Source organism: Chiloscyllium plagiosum, chromosome 7 (genome assembly GCF_004010195.1).
Source record: "Chiloscyllium plagiosum isolate BGI_BamShark_2017 chromosome 7, ASM401019v2, whole genome shotgun sequence".
Lineage (NCBI taxonomy): Eukaryota > Metazoa > Chordata > Chondrichthyes > Orectolobiformes > Hemiscylliidae > Chiloscyllium > Chiloscyllium plagiosum.
This window is the reverse complement of record NC_057716.1, coordinates 48,365,543-48,387,493: the sequence shown is the minus strand read 5'-3', so window position 1 is coordinate 48,387,493 and position 21,951 is coordinate 48,365,543. Positions and strand designations below refer to the sequence as shown.

Genomic DNA, 21,951 nt, shown 5'->3' with positions numbered 1-21,951 from the left:
ACAAAATATTCTGTGGTTGAAATGTCACCTGGGACAAGGTAATATTAATGGCATCCATTACTAAATAAATAAAATGATAAGCTTACAAATAAATTCTCATAAGCAACTGAAATCATACCCAAAATCAGGAAATCTTCTTTTAAGTTTTCCTGATGTATTTTCAATTCCACAGGATGGTTCTTCCTCACTTTTCTTGTCTTCTGTCAACATACATAAATTTGGCCTAATTTTATTCACCATATTATAACTGTTTTAAAAAGTTATTAATAATCAAAGGATTGCACAAATGTGTTATCAATAATCTGTGTTCTCAGTAATCAAGTGCACAAGTCTCAGTGGTGTATGGAATAAATTTAATTTGACAAAATACTTCAAAATAGATTTTGGTTTAATGATGAAAACAACATGTGTGGGTAACACAACTACTGATCACCAAGGCAAATGTGACAACCAGAACAGATTGTAGAACAGCTGGAGAGAAGTCCTCCCTATGCTGTTAACCTTGCACTTATTCTTCAGGAGGGAGAGAGAACTGGTTGGGATCCAGTGTTTAGATCAACACTGTTGCCTGCGTACACAATTATACATCCCTTCCATTCTCTTGAACTTGACAATGAATGTTGGATAGTAATTCAACTGGCACTAATAGCCCATCAAAAGTAGTCAAGTAGTGGATGTACCTATACAATGAATGTTTTTAGGTTATTGAGTCATTCAGAGCATCACAACCAAGTATTCTCATTTAAAATGTACTTTTCGACAACTGTCACCGACAATCAGCAAGTTGGTTCTCAGATTCTTCTCACTAGTCCAGAAGAATCAAAACCAATTGCCTTTCTCAACTCCAGGATAGGCCTTCACACAGCTTAAGTACTACAACTGAATGTGCAGTCATTGCTACAATACAGGAAACATGATAGCTAGTTGTCTATGCACATTAAGGTCTTAAACAGAAGGTTGCGACAATCAGATGATCTATCTTAGTCATGTTGGCTGAAGAATAAATATTGGCCAAATTATCAGGAAAAAACTCCTTGCTCATTTTCAAAATTAATGCCATTGTCTCATCTGTCCACCAGAAAGAGCAGGTGAGCCTTGCTGCATCCTTTCATCTGAAAGGAAGTACCTTTGATAGTGCAGCATTACGTCCATACAACACTGGCATGTGGCCTAGATTTTTCACTCGTTTCTCCAGAGTGCAAACTGCAACTCCAACCCTTTCATGCAAAACTACCTATTGAACCACACATAACACAATTGCACATTAACTGTTCTTCATGTCTTAATTTCAGTCCAAATGCAATATTTGGTAAAAAAGCAAAATTCTTTTTGGCTTCATAAAAGGTTGACTGTAGCTGGCAAACACCATGGCCATGATTCCAAAAGTCTAAGTCCAGAGATAACATCAAACACATGCTTAAAAGAAACTGTGATTCGTTTTTCTGCAAAAAAAAGAGACAAGGTGCTGAAGATTCTTTGCGTGCATTCATCAGGACAGAATTGCAAGCATTATTCTGCATAAAGAGGGATTGCTGACAGGTTGGCAAGTGGACTTGATTCATATTGGGATTGCCATGAGGAATGCATCAGGGAAGAGTTAACCCCTAAGCTTTTGTTTATTCCATACATTCACTACTCTCTGGCTGAAGACATTTCTCCTTATCTCTGTTTTTAAAAGGTCACCTTGGGTCCTAGTCTTCCCTACCAATGGAAACATCTCAACATCTACTTTGTCCAGGCCATTCAGTATTCCATATGTTTCGGAGAGATCTCTTCTCACCCTTCTAAACTCTATTGAGTATAGGCCCAGAGTTCTCAAACTTTCTTCATATGTTAAGCTTTTCGTTTCTGGGACCATTCGCGTGAACTTCCCCTGAATTCGCTTCAAGGCCAGTACATCTTTCCTGAGACATAGGGCCCAAAACTGCGCACAATACTCCAAATGTGGTCTGACCAGAGCTTTATCGTGCCTCGGAAGTATATCGCTGCTTTTATATTCATAAGAACAAAAGAAATAGGGGCAGGAGTAGGCCATCTGGCCCATTAATTCTGTGTCACCATTCAACAAGATCATGGTTGATCCTTTTATGGACTCAGTACCACGTAGCTGCCCATTCACCATAACTCTTAATTATTTTAATGTTCAAAAATCTATCTATCCTGAAAAACATTCACTGAGCAGGGTATTTGCATAGATTTACAACCCTTTGGGTGAAGTTCCTCCTCCACTCAGTCCTAAATCTTCCCCCTCACCCTTAATTTGAGGCTATGCCCCCTAGTTCTAGTTTCACCTGCGAATAGAAACAACCTCCCTGCTTCTTTCTTACCTATTCCCTCCATAATTTTATGTATCTATAAAGGTCACCCCCCCCCCCCCAAATTCTTCTAGATTCCAATGAGCATAGTTCCAGTCTACTCAATCTCTCTTCATGTGAGAGACTTGACCACAGGTAACAGTAAGGTTATGCATGTGATATTGATGTCCAAAAAGGAAACAGCCTTGGACTGTACGCCATGACCAGTGGCACTATACAATCACACTGTCACTGTCACAGATAGATTAACTCAGCTTGCACCAAATTTGGAGGGGGTGTGTGGGGTGGTCAAAAGTGGATTTATCTGGTTTAGACACATGCTGAGCCATCAAGGAAACCTTATAAAGAAAATTATTGTTATGAAATGAAAATGGATGCTGAGAAAAAATGCAGATTTTATAGGATGTCAAAACTCTGTAAGGGTCGGAAATTGATAATGTGGCATTACTTCAGCAGGGTAGCTAGAATTGTTCAGCCAGTTTGTCGTCTCCGTGGACTTAGGGTTAACCTTTAATGTATCAATCATACCAAGCACTTCATAGAAGAGTTAGAAAATAAAAGTTTGAACCCAAGCCACATAAAAGGATATTAGGACAGGTGCATTAAAGTAGATGAGTTTAAGGACCATATCGCAATGCAAGATTGATGTAGAAAGCTGAATGTTTATGACTCAGCTGGGGATGCAGAAGCACCAGAATTGAAGGATCACTGAGTTCTCAGAACATTTTTAACAGATTGAGACGACTATGGTAATGCAGGGAGTTGAAATTAAATCTTGGGAGTTACAAAATCAGAACACAGCCAGAAGCCAATTAGAATGCTTAACTCTGAAGGTGTCAGGATGATGGATGAGGGGTTTAGCAGCTGATAAGCTAATACAGTGGCTGAAACGGGCAATATTGTGGAGGAATATTGAAGAGTATCTGATTCAAGAAAACAGCAAAACAAGATGTTGGTGATGGAGGATATGAAGTTTGAGGAGCAATGTAGGAATGCAGTCACCCATTCCTCTGACATTTGCTGAGCAGATGATTTAAAACATGTATATATTTAGTTTATTGAAATTGAAGAAATGTGAACACAACCAGGATTTGTTAGTGCTGGTGCTAGCTTCACACAGGAATTGTCTCTTTGAAGACTTAACTGCCACTTTTAATTATTTCCTTCAAGTGTGGGCGGCACGGTGGCACAGTGGTTAGCACTGCTGCCTCACAGCGACTGAGACCCGGGTTCAATTCCCGCCTCAGGCGACTGACTGTGTGGAGTTTGCATGTTCTCCCTGTGTCTGCGTGGGTTTCCTCCCACAGTCCAAAGATGTGCAGGTTAGGTGAATTGGCCATGCTAAATTGCCTGTAGTGTTAGATAAGGGGTAAATGTAGGGGCATGGGTGGGTTGCGCTTCGGCGGGTCGGTGTGGACTTGTTGGGCCAAAGGGCCTGTTTCCACGCTGTAATCTAATCTAAATACAACCAGCCAAGTCAACTCTAATTCGTCAAGGCATTGCTAGGGAAATGCACCAAGGAATGGCTGTCCACCAAGCTTTTCTTTTAATTGAAAAAAATGTAATGCATCAGCATATTCTTTATGCTTACAAAGAATAAGGGCCTGCATCTGAATCTATGTAGCCTCTAGCACAAGCAAGTGAGACACATTGCAAGTCTTCTGGATCTCTAAAGTTGAGTTGCTATATATCTATATATATTTATATAAGTGATTATACAATATATAGAATCAGAAAAGGAAACATGGAATTGGGATGTCAGAGCTAGAATTAGCTAGCATACAGTTAGAAACTCAAAAACCTGACTTTGAAAAACATAAATTTAAAAAACAAAAAATTAAGGAAAATGATAAATAAAAAACACACGAGAAGGAAAGTAGAGAAAAATTGAATTAGGAAAACCTGAACTCCAAAGAAATAAAGAAATTAAAGAATATGAGCTGATCATGAAACAGAATAGAGAAGGGGACAAATAGCATGTTCAGCCAGCATCAGGGACTGACTGGCTCTAGTGTGAGGCAGGATTACATAAAGATACAGTCAAATTTTGCCTGACATGCTCATGTCTGCAACCCTCAATTATATCTGTACTTTTAATTCTAATATCAGCTTTTGAAGAACTGTTTAGTTGGATGTTATTAGATTGTGTAGGATGACTACCTAGAACGAGGAATGGGAATTGGTATATTTTATTGATTATGGATATTTCCAGATGATTTCATAATGACTAAGGAAAAAAACTACTAAAGTAGCATGGAAACGGTAGCTTTGTTTTACAAGACATCAATCATCCAAAGAAATACAATCAGATTAAGAGTCAAATTTTATATTGCAGCTCCTTAAATAAACTATGACTAATTTAGGAATTAAGCAAAAGCTGAGGTTCTTTTAGCTCTCTTGCTTACAGGAATTTTCCAATACCCCTTTAGCATGATCTTTGTGACAAATCAACCATGTCTAATTTGTTCAATACAATCCTCCAGTCAAGTTGACAGTGTGATAATTAATGCAGAATCTTTGTGACTCATCCTCTTTCATAATAGCTACTTTGATGTAGTTCAATATACAATCTCAAGGTGCATTGGACAGATGGCATCAAGTTTTAAAGATTATGATCAGAGTGTATTGCCAAGATTGTCCAAATGATTGTGGTAAGGGAATTCTATTGTTACTATTAGCCATTAGGGACACTTCTAATGAGTTCACAGAATTTAATCCTTTTCAACCAATAAACAGAAATGAGGAAAGAGGACCACTTAAATTAATAAAGAGCTGGTAAACCAAATCTCAGAAATCACACTTTCAATCTATTTATCAAGTTTCATAAGCTCATGGACACATATGAGCTGGCTGTTAAAAAAATGAAAGAATCTCAACAAATAATGAAGAGAGCAAAAAATGCCAACATTTGACATTTTATTGCGCGAAATAAGGTCTTAGTGTTGTTGCCTGTCTCTAGAGAACTATTAAAACAAAATTCATTGGTCTTTCTTAAATTAAGAGGAGACTCAATAATGAGAATAATGCTGTTCCTGTCTTTTCCTCAGCCTTGAGAACCCATGAGCCGTGAATTGAACAAACATGGTCTTTATCTTAATTTTTTCAATATATGATTTCTGTTATTAAAACAGGTTCCCGAGAATGGTGACTTCAACACTTTTCACTATTTCCTGTATAAATACAAATGTCAATAAATTACTATAGACTCTGTTCCAAAATAGAAACACTAAAGCAATGGGAGAATGAATCTGAAATAGAATGTTTAAGCATTAACTTTCTAACAATCAAATTGGAAAACAAAAGGATACTTTAAAGGTTAGGTAGCATCATGTCTTATATCCCCGAAAACTATAAGGATGACTCACAAAGCCTAATTTGTGAGAATAGGCCAAGAAAAACTATCCTGATCGTGTTGTTATTCCGGGATTGAAGAACCCAGCATACAAGGAGTGGTTGAGGACTCTGGGTCTGTACTCAATGGAGTTTAGAAGGATGATGGGGGATCGCATGGTATCTTTAAGAATACTGAGGCCTGAATAAAGTGGACATGAACATGACACCGCTAGTAGGAGAGACTAGGACCTGAGGGCACAGTCTCAGGGTACAGGGTCAACCCTTTAGAACTGAGATGAGGAAGAATTTCTTCAGCCAGAGGGTGGTTAATATGTGGAATTCAGCTTCCACAGCCCTCTGTGCCAAAGTCACAGTTTTTCTATTTCCAGACATAGATAGGTTCTTCATTAGTAAGAGGATTAAGGGTTATGGGGAGAAGGCAAATGAATGGAGTTGAGAAATATATCAGCCATGATCGAATGGTAGAGCAGACCCAATGGGCCAAACAGTCTAATTCTGCTCCTGTATCTATGGTCTTACAGGGAATGCAGAACCTATAAAGCAACACTTGTATTCAGCCAATCCAAAGAGATTAGCTCACATGAGAGATGAGAATAAATGTATGATGGACAGTGATATTATTGAACTAAGTCAATAACAGTCAGCTGTTATGAAACAGTCACAAAGATTTTGCATTAATTATCATAGAGCCAACTGGACTGGAGGATTGCGTGGAACAAATTGGACATGGTCGAGTTGTCACAAAAATCATGCTCAAGGGGTATTGGCAAATTCCTGTAAGCAAGAGAACTAAAGAAACCTCAACTTTTGTAACACCAGATGGACTTTATCAGTATAAAGTCATGCCATTCGGAATGAAGATGCACCAGCGACATTTCAATGGTTACCAATGAAGTTATCAAAATAATTGTACTGTTTTGATTGACAATTTAGTTGTTTTTAGCGAAATCAGGAAAGAACATTTACACCATTTGACTGAATACAGACTGGGCAACTGCTTTGCAGGATGCCTACTTTCTGTCTGCAAAAATGACCCTGAGATTCCAGTTGCCTGCAGCTTCAACACACCACCATGTTCTCTGGCTAATATTTCTGATTAAGGTTTGTTGCAGTGCTCCAGGGAGGCTCAGCAAAAATTGATTCGATGCTGTACAGTGTGGAAACAGGCCATTTGGCCCAACAAGTGCACACCGACCCTCTTAAGAGTAACCCACCCAGACCCATTTCCCTCTGACTAATGTACCTAACACTATCGGCAATTGAGCATGGCCAATCCACTTGACCAGCACATTTTTGGATAGTGGGAGGAAACCAGAGAACCTGGAGGAAACTCACGCAGACACGGGGACAATGTGCAAACTCCACACAGACAGTTGCTCAAGAGTGGAATTGAACCCGGGTCCCTGGTGCTATGAGGCTGCAGTGCTGACCACTCAGCCATCATGCCACCCTTTGGAAAAAAAAATCTTGTATTCCACTTGAGGACACCACAGCGTTTGGGCCTCAATACAGAGTTCAATGATTTCGGAGGCTGAACACTTTCTTGCATGTCTTGTATCTACCCACAAAGGCCAGGCCCCATCATGATACAGGCTGCTTTCAGCACAGCTAACCGATTTTCAACCTACTTACTGTTCCCATTATCAGCTTTTCTTTCTCCCTGGTTTACCATTATCTATTCCTTCATCCACCTGTTTTTTCTCCCTCTGGGTTCTATCTCCATCTATTGCTTACTCTTTTAATCCCACACCTCATTGTCTTCAGCATAAATACAACCTTTTCCTAGCTACTATCAGTTCTGAATGGCCATTGGACGCGAAACATGAACTTGCTTTTTGTCTACAGATGCTGCCAGACCTGCTGAGTTTCTCCAACAACTTTTGTTTTTGTAAAAATAAAATTTTGTCCATAACAAATTTCTCACAAATAGAAGAAGTGTCTTGACTAGAACCACATAATACAAAACATTAAACAGACCTTCAGATATAGACGCCCATTTTAGCAACTGTAACTGAATAAAAATTTATTTTAATCACTGCCCAACTCCCGCTCATGAGTACTGAGAAGGCATGTCATTTCTGCATAATATTTCAGTTATATATAGTGATCACAAAGTAGTAGATTGGTTTACCATTGGTCTCTTTTCCTTTGCCTTTTGATTCGCGTTTCTTCATCATTGAAAGAAATGAGGTGGGAGAACTTGAAGGTGCTGTGACTCTAGAAATTGAATGTTTTATGCTCACATCGCTTTCAACTATCTTGTGAACAGGAGAGGAACAAGGGGATGCAGATGAGCTTCCATCATGCAAGCTCGTTATGCTCTCCACATCACACTTTCCATCTAATGTTACATCTTTCATCTTAGGGACAGATGTATCTTCAACAGCATGTAAAGAATCCAAGCTACTCCGGACAAGCGAGGATTCTGCTTGCTGAATTTCTTCATTTTCTTCATCATTTTCATCATTATCCTAAATAGAAAGTGTAAACTGAAAAGCTAACAGTTTCAAACAGAATTTTTTAAAAAATTAACCACTTAATGTCAAGTAGCAAGAGTAACCTAAATTCAATTTATCCAGGTAACCACTTCAAAAGGAAGAGCAAACCAAATAAGGAAAACAACTGTTATACTCCAGAGATCAGGGGACTTGTAAACTTTTACTGCAGTGAACACAGGTTGATATAAGACACAAATTTAATCTCTTCCAACATTTTGAAAATCTGAATTTGAAAAGTGGATCTTATTAAAACTTTGAAAGCTTTAATTGAAGATAGGTAGCAATAACCTTCAAGAGATAATAAGACAAGATGTTGGAATTAGTAGACAAGGGAGAAATAAAATTTCAAGAGATGAAAAGTGATAAAATGTAGAACATAGAACATAGAAAGGTTTAACACAGAACAGGCCCTTCGGCCCATGATGTTGCACAGAGGATTATTCCTAATCTAAAATATTCCTAATCTAACCTACGCAACCCTCAACTCACTGCTGCCCATGTACATGCCCAGCAGTCACTTACATGTCCCTAATGATTCTGCTTCGACCACCACCGCTGGCAACCCATTCCATGCATTCACAACTCTGTGTAAAGAACCTTCCTCTGACGTCTCCTCTATACCTTCCTCCTAATATCTTAAAACTATGACCCCTCGTGCCAGTCAATCCTGCCCTGGGGAAAAGTCTCTGGCTATTGACTCTGTCCATGCCTCTCGTTAGCTTGTATACCTCAATCAGGTCACCTCTCTTCTTCCTTCTCTCCAGGGAGATAAGTTCGAGCTTAGTCAAGCTCCTTTCATAAGACAAACCCTCCAGTCCAGGCAGCATCCTGGTAAACCATCTTTGCACCCTCTCCAAAGCCTCCGTATCTTTCCTATAATAGGGTGACCAAAATTGGACACAATATTCCAAGTGTGGTCTCACCAGGATCTTATAGAGCTGCAGCAAAACCTCGTGGCTCTTAAACTCGATCCCCATGTTAATGAAAGCCAAAACATCATATGCTTTCTTAACAATCCTATCCACTTGGGTGGCAACTTTGAGGAATCTATGCAAATGAACACCAAGATCCCTCTGTTCCTCCACACTGCCAAGAATCCTATCTTTAAACCTACATTCAGTATTCAAGTTCGACCTTCCAAAATGCATCACTTCGCATTTATCCAGGTTGAACTCCATCTGCCATTTCTCAACCTAGCTCGGCATCCTGTCTATGTCGTGCTGCAGCTTGCAATCGCCCTCAATACTGTCAACGGCACCTCCAATCTTTGTGTCATTGGCAAATTTACTAACCCACCCCTCAACCTCCTCATCCAAGTCATTTATAAAAACCACAAAGAGCAGAGGCCCAAGAACAGAGCCCTGCGGGACCCCACTCAACACTGACCTCCAGGCAGAATACTTTCCATCTACAACAACACTCTGCCTTCTGTCAGCCAACCAATTCTGAATCCAAACAGCCAAATATCCCTAAATCCCATACCTCCTGATTTTATGAATGAGCCTATCAAGGGGAACCTTATCAAATGCCTTGAAGTCCATATACACTACATCCAGTGCTCGACCTTCATCGAACTGTCTTGTCACCTCGTCAAAGAACTCAACAAGATTTGTAAGGCATAACCTGTCCCTCACAAAGCCATGCTGACTGTCTTTAATTATGCTACGCTTTTCCAAATACTCATAAATCCTATCCCTCAGAATTCTTTCCAAAACTTTGCTGACTACAGACGTAAGACTGACTGGTTTGTAATTGCCAGGGATTTCTTTATTCCCCTTCTTAAAAAGAGGAACAACATTCGCCTCCCTCCAATCCTCCAATATGACTCCTGTGGAGTCAGCAGTTTAGTACCCTCCTTTCTCACTTCCTGGAACAACCTAAGATAAATCTGGTCTGGCCCTGTGGACTTATCAATATGAATGTTTGCCAGAATTTCCAACACATCAAATTCATCAATATTGATGTGTTCAAGCCTGTTTCCCAGCTCCTCAAAGTTCTCATTCACAACAAGGTCCCTTTCCTCGGTGAAAATCGAAGCAAAAAACTCATTTAGTGCTTCCCCTAATTGTTCAGACTCCACGCACTAGTTCCCTACGCTATCCCTGACTGGCCCTAATTTCTCCCTGATCATTCTCTTATTCCTCACGTATGAGTAAAATGCCTTTTGGCTCTCCCTAATCCTTCCTGCCAAGCCTTTTTCGTCCCCCTCCTGGCTCTCCTCAGTCCATTTCTGAGCTCCTTTCTAGCAAGCCTGTAATCGTCTAAAGCTGTGCTAGATCCTTTCTTTCTTCACCTCACATAAGCTGCCTTCTTCCTTTTGACGAGAAGCTCCTCTGTTCTCGCCATCCAAGGCTCTTTAATCTTATTCCTTCTTGCCCACACTGACACCCTCACACTTACTGCATCAGTATCGCGTTGACCCCTTACTCTTTCTGCGTCCTACCACACTGACACCCACATACTTATTGCGTTACTATCACGCTGACCCCTCAGACTTACTGCGTCTCTATCAGCCTGACACCCTCACACTTACTGCCTCACTATCACCCTGATCCCCTCACACTTACTGCCTTACTATCAGCCTGAGCCCCCTCACACGTACTGCATCACTATAATCCTGACACACTCACAATTACAGCATCAGTATTAACCTGACCCCCCCTCACACTTACTGCTTCACTATCACCCTGACCACCCCACACTTACTGTGTCACTATCAACCTGACCCCTTCACACTTACTACGTCACTATCACCCTGACATCCTCAAACATACTGCGTCACGAACCCTGAACATCTCACACTTACTGCGTCGCTATCAGCCTGACCCCTCACACCTACTGTGTCACTATCACCCTTATCCCCTAACAGTCTGTACTTCCCAACTCCTGTCTGATAGCGTCATAATTTCCTTTTCCCCAATTAAATATTTTCCATTAGAACTGCTCCTTTCCCTCTTCAAGGCTATGGTAAATGTGAGGCAGTTGTGGTCATTGTCACCAAAGTGTTCTCCCACCACGAAATCTGACACCTGTCCTGGCTCATTGCCGAGCACGAAATCCAAAATGGCCTCTCCCCTCGTCAGCGTGTCTACATACTGAGTTAGAAAATCCGCCTGAACATACCTGACAAAAACATCTCCATCCAAACCATCTGCAGTAAGGAGGTTCCAGTCAATACTGGGAAAGTTGAATTCACCCATAACAACAACCCTGCTACATCCGCACTTTTCCAAAATCTGCCGGCTTATGAGTTCTTCAATCGCTCTACTGCTATTAGAGGGTCTGTAGAAAACTCTCAATAAGGTAGCTGCTCCCTTGCTGTTCCTAACTTCCACCCCATACTGACTCAGTAGACAAACCTTCCTCGACAATCTTTGTTTCTGTAGCTTTCTGTAGATGCAACATAATCTATAGTGTGCATTTCTAAAGTACAGGAACAAAGACTTGGAGACATATGTACACAAAGTTTTGAAGATGACGTGGGTACAATTATAACGTTTTAAAAGACATTTGGATAGATACATGAATAGGAAAGGTTTGGAGGGATATAGGCCAGGAGCAGGTGGGACTAGTTTAGTTTGGGATTATGTTTGGCATGGAGTGGTTGGACCGAAGGATCTGTTTCTGTGCTATATGACTCTACGATGAGAAGATTAGAAAATGGTTTAAGAGGTAGATAGGATTCTGGGTTTCACAAATAAAAATAAAGAATACAACAGCAGATAAGGTCTGAAGAATCTTTATTTAAACATTGGCTAGGCCTCAACTGGAGCACAGTTTTCTGAGCACCACATTTCAAGTTGGATGCAAAGGCATTAGAGGGTAGAGCAAATATTTACAAAAATGGCTTTGGTTTGAGGGACGTCAGTTACGTGGAAAAATTGTTAAAGCTGCAGTTGTAATCCTTATACATTTGAGAGATTTCAGAGAGCTATTTATAATCATAAGGAGAATACACAGTACTCATATAGAGTACATAACCAGAAAATGTTCCAATTGACCAAAGCGTCAAGAAACAAACAATACTTTTCAAAATAAGAACATGTTCTTCGGACATGAGCATTGCTTGAAAGGCCATCCATTTATGGTCCATCCCTAACTGCTCTCAAGACGTTGGTGGTAAGCCATTGTAACCAAGTCATAGAGTCAGAGATGTACAGCATGGAAACAGACCCTTCGGTCCAACCTGTCCATGCCGACCAGATATCCAAACCCAATCTAGTCCCACCTGCCAGCACCCGGCCCATATCCCTCCAAACCCTTCCTATTCAGATACCCATCCAACATCTTTCCGATAGGAAGGAGACCAGAATTGCACGCAATATTCCATCAGTAGCCTAACCAATGTCCTGTACAGCCGCAACCTCCCAATTCCTATACTCTGACCAATAAAAGAAAGCATACCAATCGCCTTCTTCACTATCCTATCTACCTGCGACTCACTTGCACTCCAAGGTCTCTTTGTTCAGCAACACTCCCTTGGACCTTACCATTAAGTGTATAAGTATGCTAAGATTTGCTTTCCCAAAATGCAGCACCTCGCATTTATCTGAATTAAACTCCATCTGCCACTTCTCAGCCCAATAAGGTCTGAAGAATCTTTATTTAAACATTGGCTAGGCCTCAACTGGAGCACAGTTTTCTGAGCACCACATTTCAAGTTGGATGCAAAGGCATTAGAGGGTAGAGCAAATATTTACAAAAATGGCTTTGGTTTGAGGGACGTCAAGGGAACCTTGTCAAACGCCTTACTGAAGTCCATATAGATCACATCTACCGCTCTGCCCTCATCAATCCTCTTTGTTACTTCTTCAAAAAGTCAATCAAGTTTGTGAGACATGATTTCCTACGCACAAAGCCATGCTGACTATCCCTAATCAGTCCTTGCCTTTCCAAATACATGTACATCCTGTCCTTCAGGGTTCCCTCCAACAACTTGCCCACCACTGAGGTCAGGCTCACTGGTCTATAGTTCTCTGGCTTGTTTTTACCACCCTTCTTAAACAGTGGTACCACGTTTGCCAACCTCCAGTCTTCCGGCACCTCACCTGTGACTATCATATTTTTACACATTGAGTGGTTTGGACCAAGAATACACTGAGATAGAGGTAAAGGCAGATTCAATTGAGATTGTCAAAATAAAATTAGATAATCATCCAAAAAGAGAATAGATACGCAGGCCCATGGGAAAGTGCAATGAAGTCAGACTAGCTATTTTCATGTTAAATGGGTGTCACTAGCAATTCTTGCTCATTCCTAACTGAACCACTGATTTGCCAGGCTATTTCAGGAAGCAGTTAAGAGTCAACCATATTTATGTGGGAAATGAAAACAGAAATTGCTGGAAAAGCTCAGTAGGTCTTGCAGCACCTGTGAAGAGAAATCAAAGTTAACATTTTGGATCCTGTGACCCCTCATCAGAACTGCTGAGCTTTTCCAGCAATTTCCCATATAAATATGGATGACTATTAACTGCCTCCTGAAATAGCCTGGCAAGCCAGTGGTTCAAGGGCATTTAGGTATGAGCTAGAAATGCTGGCCTTGCTGGTGACACGAAAGAACTGCGGTTGCTGTAAATCAGAAGCATTAATTTTGGATCTGGTAACCCATCAGAATAGCTGAGCTTTTCCAGCAATTTCTGTTTTTGCTTCTGATTTACAGCATCCGGAGTTCTTTCTACATAGTAATGGTCGTTCATTTGGAAGGAGTGTCTAAGGAGCCTTGATGAATATCTGCAGTGCATCTTGTAGATGGTACACAGCTGGTACTGTGCTTCAGTAGTGGTAACTTAAATGACAGGAGAATGTTGACTGGTTGGCATGTGGACTCTGATTGCTGGTGGCGGTATCATGAACTCAACAAAGCCTGCAGCCAGGCTTTGTTTAAATTTGGCACTGGCAGGTTGAATCTGATTGATTGCGGTATTGCCCTGAGAAATGAATAAGAATGGCCATTGCCTAATTTGTTGCATTGGAACGTGTACAATATGCATAAATGTCCTGCTAAAAATATCCATGAACACAATAGATTAGACCTTTGGATCATCAAATTTTCAATGACCAACTCGCACTTCAATCCTTTGGATAAGTAATTAGAATAGGTCTACATGTGTGACAGCAGATTTAAAACTACATGGTAATGTCTTATACATATTCAAGGTTTGAGGTCTTGACGTAGAATAAATTATTTCAAGTTTTCATTTAAGTAAAAGTTAAATCATTTGTGCAGGTTTTCTGTTTTCATATTTTAGTGATGAATAAATAGAGTGCATTTTCTTAATTCGTAACTTAAGTGATGAAAATGATTAGGATGGCACAAAGGGACACAACGATTATTTATTATTGTTCTAATTCTAGTATTTGGTAACTTTAAATTCCAACAGTCTGATCGGCAGTAAAGTGGTTATGGTTTTTGGTAAAAATTATGGCAGTAATGCAAGATTGGTCTGACAGAAAAAGATGGAAAATATGAAAGCAACCCACATTCTCATTCTACACTTTACCCAAAACAGTGCCCAACCTGGTTAGTGTGCCAGACATTTTATTAACCAATTCTTTATAAACTGTAACTGAGGTTACAATGAAGGACCCTCAACCTCTCCCCTCGTCTGAGGTGTGGTAGCCCTCTGGTTAAACCATCACCAGTCATCTCTCTCTAATGAGAGAGCAACCTTATGGTCTAATAAAACTATGGCAACTTTACCTTATTAAGAATTGTAGTCCGACCAATGATCCAGTGTTTTGTTAAAATAGTTTATATGTCCTTTCCTTGATTAAAAGTTTATGCTTACAAGTAAGGTAACATTATGGACAGAAAGCTGATTGACAGTTAGGAAACAGTTTAGATAAGAGATTTTACACAGAACAGATAAGGGCTATGAATGCTATTTCTCCAAATGACTGTACAAAATCTAATAGACCTGTACTTGTAGATTGTTTGAATTTGGATACAGAGGGAAAAAAAATCTCAAATATTGTAATGAAAGAGGTGGTGATTTGACAAACAGGAATTGCTGCAGGATGTTTTAACTTGTGGTATAACTGAACAGTCAACTTGTTAAAAGAATGGAATAAATATATCTGTGGGAGGACAGAACAGACACTAAATAAACCAGGAAGGCAGACCATTTGGCAAAATAATGCAACCTAATGTAGATTTATGATATAATACTTTTGGGAAGAAACAAATAAATAAGTAAAAATTTCATGGAATAACATTGGAGGGCATGGATGAATATGTACAAATATACAATTCCATGGAGTAATTAGTTGATAAAGCCTTTCAAAGACTAACTCAATTATAAACATACAGTAGAGTACAACAGTAAAGTACTCAGGAATTTACAATAAAATGTTTAAGATAGTGCTAACTATAGGATCAATTCTCCAAGATGATACTAGGGATGAAAAACAGTTATAAAGAGAAACTTCAGACACAAATGAGAATGCTGATGAGTGTTAACGGAAGTTCTTAAAATTATAAAGAATTTTGATCAAGTGATTAGTGAAGGACCATTTCCTGTTTTGAGAAGCAATAACAAGTGGCAATTTAATTTTATTTCAAGAAGGAATAGAGAGGTTGTGAAAAATTACTTTCTACAGAATGTTGTTGAAAGAAGGAATACCTTGTCACAATGTGCAAGAGGCAGAAGCCATTCAAACATGAGCAGAGGAAGATAAAGCACAAGGAACAAGAACAGTGTTCTGGGAAATGTTTTGAACCACTGTAACAAAGAATTCTCAGGCACAATAATTATCCTGCATGCAAACCTCTGTTGCGTACTCCCTTTCAACAAATTCCCAAGCTGTTCTGTTGTTTACTTTAATTCTGATTAATTCAGCACAAACATGATTAGACATGATCTGACCAAAAACTAAACAATTTATATTGTATTTACCTGTATATTTTCACAATCATCGCCAACTCCAAAGGATTCTTTTAGTTTAAACCTAGATGGAGGCTGTCTTTTAACTTTCAAAGCAAGTTGGGCTTTCGCTTTGTGTGAACTTGTATCTAGTCGCTTGGTTTCAGGAACAGCCTCATCAAAATCTGAAGTATCAAAATAATTTGTAAATATATTTGCAATTTTAGAAGCCAGTAAAATACTATAATTTCAGACAAAACATTTTAAAATTAAACCCAAGTTGAAAAAAGTAGCATTGACAAAATTAATTAGAGTTATAAATGGGAGCACTCTTGCATTTCAATCTGGATTTTGATCTCAATCCTTAAACCACAACTTGAGAATATAACTGAAACTCCAATGAAGCACAAGAATGCTGCAGAGTTGAAGATGTAGTGACAGTAAAATGATATTTCAATCTGCTTTCCTGATTCAGATGAATATAATGGTACCAACTGGAGGAGCTTGATTTCCGGTCACTATCTTTGAGCCAGGAGACCTGGATTCAAGTCCCACCTGTTCCAGAGGTGTCATAACACATCTGAACATGTTTGATTAAAAACGTTTAACAGGATTTCCTTCCAGTATACCCTCTCAATCAACACAATCAAACTAACTTGCACTTCACTAACAACAATCACTGAAGTTCAAAGTAAAACATTTTACATGAAGCACACAGCTCCACATCACCTCCAACCAAAAAATCTCATATACACCATCATCTACCCCTGCCACATTCCCATGGTGAAAAGTACCAATGGCTCTTTTCTCCAGTGAAGCAAATATTGAGTTCCACCATTCCCATTTTTCCCCTTAAACCTTCACTCTCCCCTCCTCACCAACTTTCACCCTCCCTTTTCATTCTAACATTGCCTGTCTTTGTTTTATCTCCCCATCCTCTAATTCGGCATGACTGTAAAGTTAAAAATGTCTTGACTCCCCATAGAAGATTTTTCTGCTGGTTTTAGAACTACAACAGAGATCAAATAGTGGGGGGGAAGACAGGGGCCCGCAAGCTGGCACATGCTAGCAACCAGACTCATGCACCAACCTTATCGAGGCAGAGCTCTTGAGAAGGCCAGCCTAACCAAAGACAGATACTTTTGAGCCATAGTTGCTAAGGCAGAAAATGAATTGCAAAAGGGCCTTGGATGTGCGTAGTTATTTTGGAGTACAGAAGGGACCTTTGATACCTTTAGCCCCCACTTTTAGATACTGAGCCCCCAGTTCTGATGGCCCTACAGACTGCTGCAGGAGGCCACCTGTGTGATCTTAAAAAGACACTGCAACACAGCATAGATCACTGAGTAAAACAATACAAAAAATGACCATTAAGCACACTGGCCAATATCACAGTTACATGTGGCTGAAGGGATTGGAGCAAAGGCTACATGCAGCTTCGGCTACCAATGTTCTTGACGAAACAACACTTTTCTGGTAGCCTTATACGAGCTAAACATTATCTCCATTTATCCCATGGGCAAAATCAAAGCAAATATATGATTTTGCCAGTGGAAAACTGATAACAGAGAAATCTTCTTATCAAGTTCTTTTGGATTGAAGATTCAGGAAGAGCAAGATTAATCTAACAGCTTTCATGGTATGAAATTCATCTATTAGCTCGAATACTTTTGTCTCTCGGTAGCGGTCTCAGAAGTCCTCCAAAACACATCGGGAAGTTTGAAAGACTCCAACTTGTGGGGGCTGGTGTAGTGGTGATCAGTGGTTACATATATTAAACACTCCAAATGCCCACTACGACAATTTAAACTTACTTTAAAATTTAGGTATACTAATATATTTAACAACTGCGGTTGCTTTCAATCTTCATTATTTTAATTTGAGATACCTTTTAGATGGTTTAACCAATAATTTTAGCGTACCAACTTACCACAAATTTTGGAAGTGCTGCTACATTCCCATTCCAAAGCAGTTTTGGGAGCTTTGCAAATAAAAGAAACAATATATTTTAGTAGTTGCATGGTTAATGATGCTGTTTTTAAATGTTCAGTAATAGAAAAATATTTAGGAGCGAATTGGAACAGGAAATTATTAACATTTTTTTCCTTATTCCTTAGTTCTTAAAGTGGGGTTAATTCAAACCAAAGCCACAGTAAGAACCATTCTTTGTCATCTTAAAAAACTCTGCTTTATTAAATTTGAGTGGCTCAACCAAGCACGTAAGCACAGACGCACATTACATAAGATAAGAGAAAATGTAAATATCATGTGAGAAAATAAAGACACTTTACTACCAGATCGCCCTATTTTTGCTGTATTGTACTCTGGAATATCAGACCAAACTCTGGATGCCAGAAGTTAAAAAAAGATTAAAGCCCCAGTACTGGTATTCACTGCTTGTTATGCACAAGTAGACTACAGTAATTACCACAAAAATCATTCGACAGAATGTGTTTACTTTAAAAAGGATACATTTAGAAAGGAATTTCTTCTCATTGTATCCTTTACATTTTACTGAGGAGATGCTGAATAAAGCCTAAGGCGTTTTGCAGATATTAGACATGCAAGGACTTTCTACACGCTTGAGCATCAATTTATTCTTCCTGGCACTGAAGTAAACCAGTCTCACTTTTCAGTCACAAGTCTAAGCAGCTGGATTCTTAGAAAAGGCAAAAGAAAGACCGGCATTACAATAATGCATTTCAAGACTTCAAAATGCTCAAGGTGTTTTTTTTTTAAACAGCTAATAAAGTACTTTTGAGTTCACACAAGAAACAATAACCAGTTTGCGCATAACAAAGTCCCACAAACTGCAATGCATTACTGTAACAACCTTATTACCTGCATTTATTCATACTGAGGGATATATATGGGCCAGGGCACAATGAATTATTTCCCTGCTCTTCAGAACAGGACAGCAGCACACATCACCACCTGGGAGCTACGATGGCCTTTGCTTATTGTGTCCTTTGGAAGGCTGCATTGACTGAGCATAATTCCCTCAATACTCAAATATCTGCCTAGACTTTTGACTTTGGAATGTGATTTGAATCCACAACCCTTCTGACCCATTATTCGGAGTGCTACCAAGTGAACTATATAGACCTTACACAAATATCAATTGTCAACAAATGTCAATCACAGGAAATGCAACATGCCTGCTCAAGATTTGTTAACATGTATCTGAAGCAATGATCAAGATTTCCAGCATCGAGCCAAGGACTTTTCTTAGAATGTCTCAATGCAGCAGCTAGTTTAAAAGTTTATGCCAAAATACAGTTGCTTAGTCCAACAGCAGGTAAGATAACATTTTCTGTCATTTGTGACAAGAAAGGGCAAAGTCAACATGGATTTATGAAATGGAAATCATGCTTGACAATCCTGGATTGGCTAGGTAGTGTATGCCCAATACTTGTTGGTTTCGTAAAAAGTAATAGCATCTTATTGCTAGCAGCTCCTATTGTCTCCTGATTCATTCTTTAGCATGTCATTCACTTTGTAAGGTTATCCCTTTTGTAACAGCGTCAAATCTGTACCAGGATAAAGAAGCACTGGTGATGCCATTTATGCAACTGTTAGAGAATGTTGTGTCACCTGCTAATGCCATTCCTTCTTAACTGTTACTCACGACCCCAATCTCATTCTCCCCTCACTAAATGTTGAATATTCCCCAATATGCAGTTCCCAATCCTGGTTACCCTGTAACCATATCGCCATTATGGCCATTACGTCAATTCACCTAATGCGTGCTTTCAGATCCTCTACTTTGTTAGAAATTCTGCGAATATTCCAAGAATGTTGTCTAACTGTCTTTTCAACATTTTTATGGGGAGACGATGACCTCGTGGTAGTTTGGCTAGACTAGTCATCCAGAAACTCAAAGTAATGTTCTGTGGATCCATATTTAAATCCCACCACAGCTGATGAATGTGAATTCAATAAACATCTGGAATTAAGAGTCTAATGATGACTGTTGATTGTCAGAAAAATCCACCTGGTTTACAAATGTTCTTTAGGAAACAAGATCTGCCATTCTCACCAGGTCTGACTTAGGTGCGATTCCAGACCTGCAGCAACATGGTTGACTCTCAATTGCCCTCTGAAATGGTCTTGCAAGCCACTCAGTTATATCAATCATTAAAAAGTCCCAAAGATGAAAAGAAATAAAGCCAGACAAACCACTTTGCACAACAACAATGGCAAAAACAACGCCACCAACCCTGCAAACGCCTCCTTACTAACATCTGGTGGCTAATGAAAAAATTGGCAGAGGATCAATCCTGGTTCAACAGAGTGCAGGACAGCACGCTAGGAGCAGCAACTGGCACACCTAAAAATGAGGTGTTAATCTAGTGAAGCTGCAAAACAGGACTATGGCCAATCAGTATAAGCAACAAGTGATGGACAGAACTAAGCAAACCTATAAGTAACGGATCAGATATAAGCTCTGAAGTCCTGCCACATCCAGATGTGATTATTGGAGGTGGCGGCTTCACAAATATACCCATTCTTAATAATGGTAGAACCATACATATTAGTGCAGAAGATAATGCTGAAGCATTTGCAACAACCCTTGGTCAGAGGTGCCAAGTAGGTGATCTATTTCGGCCATCTCCAGTGATCCCTGACAACACAGATGCCAATCTTCACCTAATTCCATTTATCCTGTGTGATAACAAGAATCAGTTTGAGAGACTAGATACAGGAAAGGCTGGGGCTCCAGACACCATTGCAACAATATTACTAAAGACTTGTGCTCCAGAACTTGCCGTACCCGAGCTAAGCTCTTCCAGTACATCTATGATACGGGCATCTACTCAACAATGTTGAAAAATGCCCCAATATGAATGTACACAAAAAGCAGCAAGAAAGACCTGCCCAACTAACACCCCATTAGTCTATTCTCAATCATCAGTAAAGTGATGGAAGTTTTCATCAACAGTGCTATTACGCAACAGTGACTTGCTCAGTGACACACAGTTTGGGTTCTGCCAGGGCCACTCACTCCTGGCCACATTACAGTTTTGGTTCAAACATGAACAAAAGTGCTGAATGTAGAGGTGAGGCGCAAGTGACAACCCTTGACATTAAGGCTGCGTTTGACTCAGTATGGCATCAAAGAGCCTGAGAAAAACTGGAATCAATGGGAACCAAGGAACAATGGTGGATTCATACCTGGCACTTAGGAAGATTATTATGTTTGTTGGGGGTCAGTTATCTCAGTTCCAAGACACTTCTGCAGGAATTCCTCAGGGTAGTGTTCTTTGGCCCAACTATCTTCAGCTATTTCATCATGACTTTCCCTCCATCATAAGGTGAGAGGTGCGGATATTAGCCTACGATTGCACAATGTTGAGCACCAATTGCAACTCCTCAGATAGTGAAGCAGTCCATGTAAACGTAACAAAACTTGAATAGTATCAAGGCTTCGGCACCATCCAAATGCCAGACAATGACCCATTGCTAATAAGAGACAATCTAACCTGAACTGGACTAAATACAGTGATTACAAGAGCAGGTCAGATACTAAGAATACTGCTGTGAGTAACTTACCTCCTGACACCCTAAAGCCTGTCCACCATCTACAAGGCACAAGTCAGGAGTGTGATGGAATATTCCTCACTTGCCTGGATGGAGTGCAGTTCCAACAAGCAGCAAGGAGGGGACATGAAAGGTCCTTAGTTGGTAGGATTAGGGAAAACCCTAAGGCTTTCTATAGGTATGTCAGGAATAAAAGAATAACTAGGGTCGGAATAGGTCCAGTCAAGGATAGTAGTGGGAAGTTGCGTGTGGAGGCTGAAGAGATTGGGGAGACACTGAATGAATACTTTTCGTCAGTATTCAATCAGGAACAGGACATTATTGTCAATGTGAATACTGAGTCACAATTAAGTAGAATGGATGGCTTTGAGGTATGCAG

At 39.8% G+C, this 21,951-nt stretch overlaps 1 protein-coding gene across 3 annotated transcripts in view; it reads right to left on the bottom strand.

Moving 5' to 3' along the window:
* The window catches only part of LOC122551563 (neurabin-1-like), a 124,708-nt gene that overhangs the window by 22,652 nt on the left and 80,105 nt on the right, over positions 1-21,951 (bottom strand). For all 3 annotated transcript variants that reach the window (XM_043693638.1, XM_043693636.1, XM_043693637.1), the window contains exons 12-15: positions 17,962-18,012; positions 16,065-16,216; positions 7,801-8,140; positions 119-200 (exon numbers count right to left, since the gene is read on the bottom strand). In XM_043693638.1, coding sequence (XP_043549573.1) covers positions 119-200; positions 7,801-8,140; positions 16,065-16,216; positions 17,962-18,012 — 625 coding nt within the window. The remainder of the gene's footprint in view (positions 1-118; positions 201-7,800; positions 8,141-16,064; positions 16,217-17,961; positions 18,013-21,951) is intronic.